Source organism: Varanus komodoensis, unplaced genomic scaffold, assembly GCF_004798865.1.
Source record: "Varanus komodoensis strain SLA01 unplaced genomic scaffold, ASM479886v1 scaffold33, whole genome shotgun sequence".
Lineage (NCBI taxonomy): Eukaryota > Metazoa > Chordata > Lepidosauria > Squamata > Varanidae > Varanus > Varanus komodoensis.
Window position 1 is genome coordinate 2,239,037 of NW_025335817.1, and position 6,334 is coordinate 2,245,370.

At 47.5% G+C, this 6,334-nt stretch overlaps 1 protein-coding gene across 2 annotated transcripts in view; it reads right to left on the bottom strand.

The window, feature by feature from the left end:
• Window positions 1-3,321: 3,321 nt before the first annotated feature.
• ANXA2 (annexin A2) overlaps window positions 3,322-6,334 on the bottom strand; it is a 28,615-nt gene continuing 25,602 nt past the window's right edge. For both annotated transcript variants that reach the window (XM_044438911.1, XM_044438910.1), the window contains exons 12-13: window positions 5,922-6,044; window positions 3,322-3,686 (exon numbers count right to left, since the gene is read on the bottom strand). In XM_044438911.1, the coding sequence (XP_044294846.1) occupies window positions 3,627-3,686; window positions 5,922-6,044 (183 nt within the window). In that variant the 3' untranslated portion in view covers window positions 3,322-3,626. The remainder of the gene's footprint in view (window positions 3,687-5,921; window positions 6,045-6,334) is intronic.

Consider the following 6,334-nt stretch of genomic DNA (forward strand, 5'->3'; position numbering starts at 1 on the left):
ACCCTCTTCCTTTCCTGACAAGTTGCTGCAATCCAGTCATTTAAAACTGTTGGCTTTACAGTGGAGAGGTTCAAGCATGGAAAATCGCATGTCATTTGGGTGTTCTTTTCTGTACCACTGACTTCGCCCTTTCTCCATTCAGTCACTTCTCCATAGTCAAATAGGACTTTGCTTGCAGGGTTTATATGCAATTACAGGAGGAAAAGAGGCAGCACCTATTGCTGAGTTGATATTTTACAACTCTAAAAATGCACAACCCGGACATAAACAAGGTGCTAAGTCTAATTAAATGAATTTTCTCTCTCTTAAAAATGTAGAAGCTTTCCCCAAGTGTAAGCAAGTCTTTCTGAAAGAATGTCCACAAATAATTGGGAAATGCTTGCTTGAGTCATGCCTTTCCATCACACGTGGCTCCGTACATTTCTCCAACTCTCCTTCTCTCACTAAGAAATATTCTCTCGAAGCAAAAGGGATATTGGACAATTTGAGGGGAAGTCCTTGTAATATTGCTTTTCGCACTTCGTGCTGTTAGCTGACGCCTTTGCGTTCTAGTGCAAAGGGTGAGAGCAGATCTGTGGACAATTGTTTTTAAATGTTCAGGGAAAAAAGACACAAATGTACACAGAGCAAAACCAAGCAACATGATCCACGGAGGAGACCAGAGAAAGGCCACTGGGTGGACCAACGGCTCAAATCAGAGTGAGGTTGCTTCTGAATTTCCTAGAAGATGGAAGCAGCAGACGCGGGTCCCAAGCCACTGCGACTCCAACCACCGGGCCACTCTGCTGCCCAGGCCCCATTGAAACAAGAAGTTGTGCTTCTGGGCAATGTCTGTTGACTTCAATGGGACTTGTGCAGGAGAGCATCCCAGTGGAGTGCCCCAGGTTATATACGAAGCACCAAAGTACCACTGGACAGCTCAGCAGTGCTGGTGGAGTTATGTGGGGTGAGGAAGACGAGACCAATTCCTTTTAACTGTCTTAAGTTCCCTCTGCTTAAAGGAGTTTTCCTAAATTCCTCTTAGCTTTTCACCTAAATCTTGCTCTTGTTTGCTCCAACCTGAATGGACGGGCAGTAACAGATTCTTACTGGATCCTGGTCTGACCATCCAAGTTTGGAGAGGGGTGCCAAGACAGTACCTCTGTCTGTCCAATGAAACAAAGGTTTTTAGCACTGTTCTTTACAGATCTGTCCGGGGTAGGAAAATGGAAATGTTTGAGTGACTTGGGACTATTACAACCATGGAATCATTTTATTGCTTTCTTGGAGCGCCCTCTAATGGGAGGCAACCATCTCTGCACCTTTTTCCTCCAGACTCGCTTTTTCGAGGGCTCTCTGCTGTTACCGGTTCAGCTAGAACCCCGGTAAGTTGTTTGTGAGCAAAGGAGCTTGCTTGCCCATACTGTTCATTTATTCCTCTTTGGGCATCATCCATGTGTGTGGAATTGCATACCGGACAGGCAAGCTGATCTCCGCCCCAAAGGACGAGTGTCTAAAATTTGACCCAGACCAGACAACAAAAGTCCAGTTCGCTCGAGATGATGGAGACTGGGGTCCAGCACCTCCGAACGGCAGCAGCGGGGACGTGGGTAGGAGTGGAAAGAGCAGGGTCTCGGGCCCACAGCGCAACAACAAAACCGCACGTTTGCATGTGTGAACGATTCCAGGAGTCAGCAAGAGCTCTGGGTCTCTGGGCAAAATGCCAGTTCATCTGGGGGGATCAGATGCTTCGAGATTCTCTGGGCCCCTGGACCTTTCTTTCAGGAATGCCCCTAGATGGCAGGGGAGTGGGGCAGGGGGTCTCCCAGAGATGTCCTTTGGAGAGGAAAGACTCAGGGCTCCAGCCCCAAACGGACGGACGGTCTCACATCCTCTTCCTTTTTATGAGATTTTTGCTTTGCTGCTCCCACCGGGGAACCACCAGCCCAGCCAGGACTTCGTGTTCTGCCCAGTGGCTCAGCTCCAGACTTGCTGTGGGACATTGTGTGTGTGTGTGTGGTTGTGTGTGTGAAATCACACTCTTAAGAATGGAGGAGAGTGTTTGGCGAAAATTCGGCAAAATGGCCATCTTTTCCCAATAGGAAGAAGAAAAATGGGAGAAAATATTCTGGGAAGTTTCCGTTCCACACCAGTTCTGGGCAGGGAGGATGAAATGAGAAACGGAGGCGGCTGGGCTGGCAAGACGGCTTCAGGATGCCGGCAAGCTGCAGGAGAAAGTGGCAGGAGGAAAAGTGGGAACTTACATAGTTGTGCTCCCTTTGTAGGGCTCCCCAGAGAGGAATGAGCCAGAAGATAGTCTTAACTTGAAAAGCATCGGGTCAAACACTGCAGATCCGACCTGCCCTCCTACTGAGGTAGTTGGAAGACATTCTCTGGGGGGCTCTACAACTACCCATCGATGGCCCAAGTGCACCAGGAGCAGAGACTGCAGCATGGTGGCCCCCTCTGCACGGCATCCCATCTTTTGAGGTGTTGTGTCCAGACCCGCTGACCAGCAAGTACCTTACAGCTGTCTTATTCTGAGTGTATTTTTTAGAACTGTCTTAGCTTTTACTAGCCACCAATTGACCCTCTGCCTGGATATGGAGCAGCGTATAAATGCTGTAAGAGAGCCAGGGTGGTGCAGTGGTTAGAGCACGGGACTGGGACTTGGAGGATCCGGGTTCGAGTCCCCGCTCAGCCATGGAGCCAACTGGGTGACTCTGGGCCAGTCACACTCTCAGCCCAGCCTACCTCACAGGGTTGTTGTTGTGGGGATAAGATGGAGGAGGAGAATGATGTAAGCTGCCTTGAGCCCTTTGTAGGAAAAAGGCAGGATATAAATTATAAAAAAAAAGATTTACAACCTGCAAAAGGAAAGGAAAAAGGAAGATAAAGGAAATTATCTTCGCAACCTGCAAAAGGAGCTTTGTATTCGGGCTTAGCCGCTGCACAGAAAGCGTGCAGGGGAGCAGCAGGGCTAGACAGCCAAGATACCAAACCGCCGTTGCCGCGTCCCCCTTTTCCTTCCTCTGCTTTCCAAACCAGCCAGACTCCGGGCGCCACGCGCATTCATGGAATACCGCAAGGAGAGCAGTGGCTTCCCACGGAGGGGCCGTCGGCACAAACCGAGCGAAGGCAACGCAGGATAAGTGGGTGGATTTGGTTCCTTCGAGGGGAGAAAGGCTGCAGACTACAGACATGGCTCAGGACTCCGCAGGTGTGCAGGACTACAACTCCCACAATCCTCAGCCAGCTGTAGCCCAAGGGATCTGGAGGGCACAGGGCTGTGCCAGAGGGAGGGGCAGGTTCTTGCCAAAGAACACACGTGCACCAATTGTGTTTTCTTAAAGTAAAAACTCCATTTTATTGGTATTTTGGACAGGGACTTGTCACGACGCAGGTCCGTCGGCCTCTCTCTGGAATGTTAGCTTCTTCGGCTTAGTTGCTGCTGCTGCGATTAGCTACTTGGGGAAAAAGCCAAGCGAGGCAAATTCGAGGAAAGCACCGGCAAAGGCACCAGGCGGCCTCCGCCCCGCGTTCACAGAAGCTGAGCTGGCGGCAGGGCTACGGCGCCGGTGAACCTACTTTGCAGAGGGTGGGGGAGCAAGAAAAAGCACATTTGCGTTCTCTTCCCAGCACACTGTTCAGTCTTCTCCTCCGCACAGGTTCAACAGGGCTCTCTGATAGTCTCCCTTTGTGTCTTGCTACAAGGGACAAGAGGAGAGAGAAATGGGGGGTGGGGGGGAGAGAGAGAGAGAGGCTGAGCTTGAGCCATAGCCTTCCTACCGCCCCTTTGGGACCCCCAACCAGGCAACTTCCCCCAAGGAGGCAGGCTTGGCCTCTTGGTGTGCTTCAAATCTCCCCTGCAAGCAGGTCCCACAGAAAGAATCGGTGTACAAGAACAGGTGAAATCTTTGAGACTGGAGACCATGATGCTTGCCGAGCATCAGGGCCTGCGTAACACCACCGTGGTGGTGAACAGGACGGGCACAAAACCAAAGCGTGGCGGGATGCCGAAGGGACCCGACGCCCCTTCTCGTCACGACCGCCACACCAGCAAGTTAACTACTGAAACACAATCTCAGACTCCACAACCGTTGCCTGGCTGATACAGCAATCAACAAATGAACGATCGGGTATTTCTCTTCGTGGCCCAGGAGGTTGTGAGTCGAAAGGGGGGCAATGTATGAATACATTCAGCAGGACGATGCAGGACTTAACACAAGCAAGGTAAACTTAACAGCATCTATTCAGAAGCAAGTCCCAGTGAGTTAATCATATGAGACTTGCTCCCAGGTCAGTGTGTGTATCAGCTTCTTCAGCTCTACAGAACCCCTGAAAAAGCCTGCACAAGCACCCCTATATACCATAAATACAAGCATCAAATGCCATTTTGGTTTTTAAATCTTTGTCAAATACCACCTTTTAAACAACAGCAGCCTTAATTGGGCTCAACCTAATCTCCATACCAGATCAGCAAAGAGCTTTTCAAAATGCTATGAGGACTGATAAATCTCAGAAGGAAAAAAATTGTTGCTTGAATGAAAATATTATGGATGTGTAGACCATTTATTTACATCAGCTGGCCCATCTCATATAGGATTCAGCCAGCCCATTATTATTATTATTATTATTATTATTATTATTATTATAACATTGAGGCACATGTGACTAAAATGCAACTTTCTCTTGATTGAGGCAAACGGATACCAAATGCAGTCCATTTTGGCCACAATTCAAGTGAAATTAAAAAAATCTGCACAACGGAAATCCAACAGAATTATTATTTTTTAAAAATGTTCACTGCAAAACAGCCTCAGCATGAGGAAATCTCACTGGATTGTGCTCACAAGCAACAAAGCCACGAATCTTTTAAGATATCGAAAGATAAACTTCCATACCTCAATGGCTTGTGCAACTGAAAAACGTGAATTTATTTTTAAACGGGAAAAATAGAAGACCAGGACAGAGTGGGCGAGCCCCTTCCTCTTCATCTCTAGGAAAATATTTCTGTGGGTCTGGTGCTGGCTTTGTTCCAAATTGCATGGCCAGTCCTAACGAATGCCATTTCCCCCTCCCACCTTTTTATTATTTTCTTAATATAAACAAGCGCATAAAAAGAACATGAAGCAAAGCAAACTTAAATGAACAAAGCAGAAATCAACAGTTGCCAAGGGAAGGGTAACCAAATACTACCAGTATGTCCAGACCCCCAGATTTATCTGTCTTTCTGTCTTTTAACACTCCATGGGAGTTCAGCAAAAAAGAAATCATTAATCTATGGCACAATGAATCTTTCCATCGCTTCAACGCCATCTTTAACAGGTTGCAGAGGTAACATGTAGTCTGACCCTTAGCAAACCTGTCCCAGCCTGAGGAGGAGGTCATCCTCGTCACTGCAGAGAATTTGCTCCCTCTGTTTCCAACATTTTGGTGGAGCATAATGCTCTTTCCGAAGCCAAAATGCCACCGACACACTCAAAAAATGTGAGGGAGCCACGAGGTTTCCAGAAGTACCAAAAATGTTCAGAGAAATAAACTCTAAGCAGGAGAACCCCCTGCAGTTGTTAAACTTTTTTAACAGTATTATTTTAAGTAGATCTGCTTCGATGTTCTGGTTAAAATGACCTTTAAGAGTATGTCACTATTGGATTAAATATGATTAAATGTCATTAATCATTAACTAGATTGATTATAATTAACGAATTAAATTTAATTATGATTTTTGATGCTGTATGTGAATTGTTTGGAGATTTTTAGGAGTAAAATGGCATTGACCTATTATTAAGAGCAAAATTTTAAAAATAGTGGGACTGTGTGTCCTGAACTCAACCTGAAGAGTCAAGGATGCTGACCGTGTAGCAGACAGGAAGTGTGGAAAACTGGGAAGTATCATGGAAAAGGGACGGCTGGCGAGAACCGTCAACGGGAACACTCACCTGGATGAAGTAATACAAGGATTTCCCGTATTTCCTCTTGAATTCACTCTTAACCTTCAGCATGTCAACCTCCGAACGGGAGACCATGATCCTGATCAAGACTTTGTCTCGGGTTCCTTTGCCCTGAAAATCATTTTTGCAGTTTCAGCCTAATTGTCTGTAGCCTTTGAAGCATCAGTAAAAACAGGTTTTTGTAAAAGGACTGGATTTTTGACAGGGGGCGAATGCAGAATTATTTTGTTATGGGTCTGCGAATGGCCTGCCAGGGATCGTTTCCACCCGTGTAGATGCTCGCCCGCCTCAGATACCCAGTGGGTGCCCAGTGAGGGCTGAGACTGTGAAAGGACAACTCAACACGAGGGCAGGGGAGGGGAGGAGGGGGGAGAAGGCAAGGCTAGAGGGGAGGGGAGGGG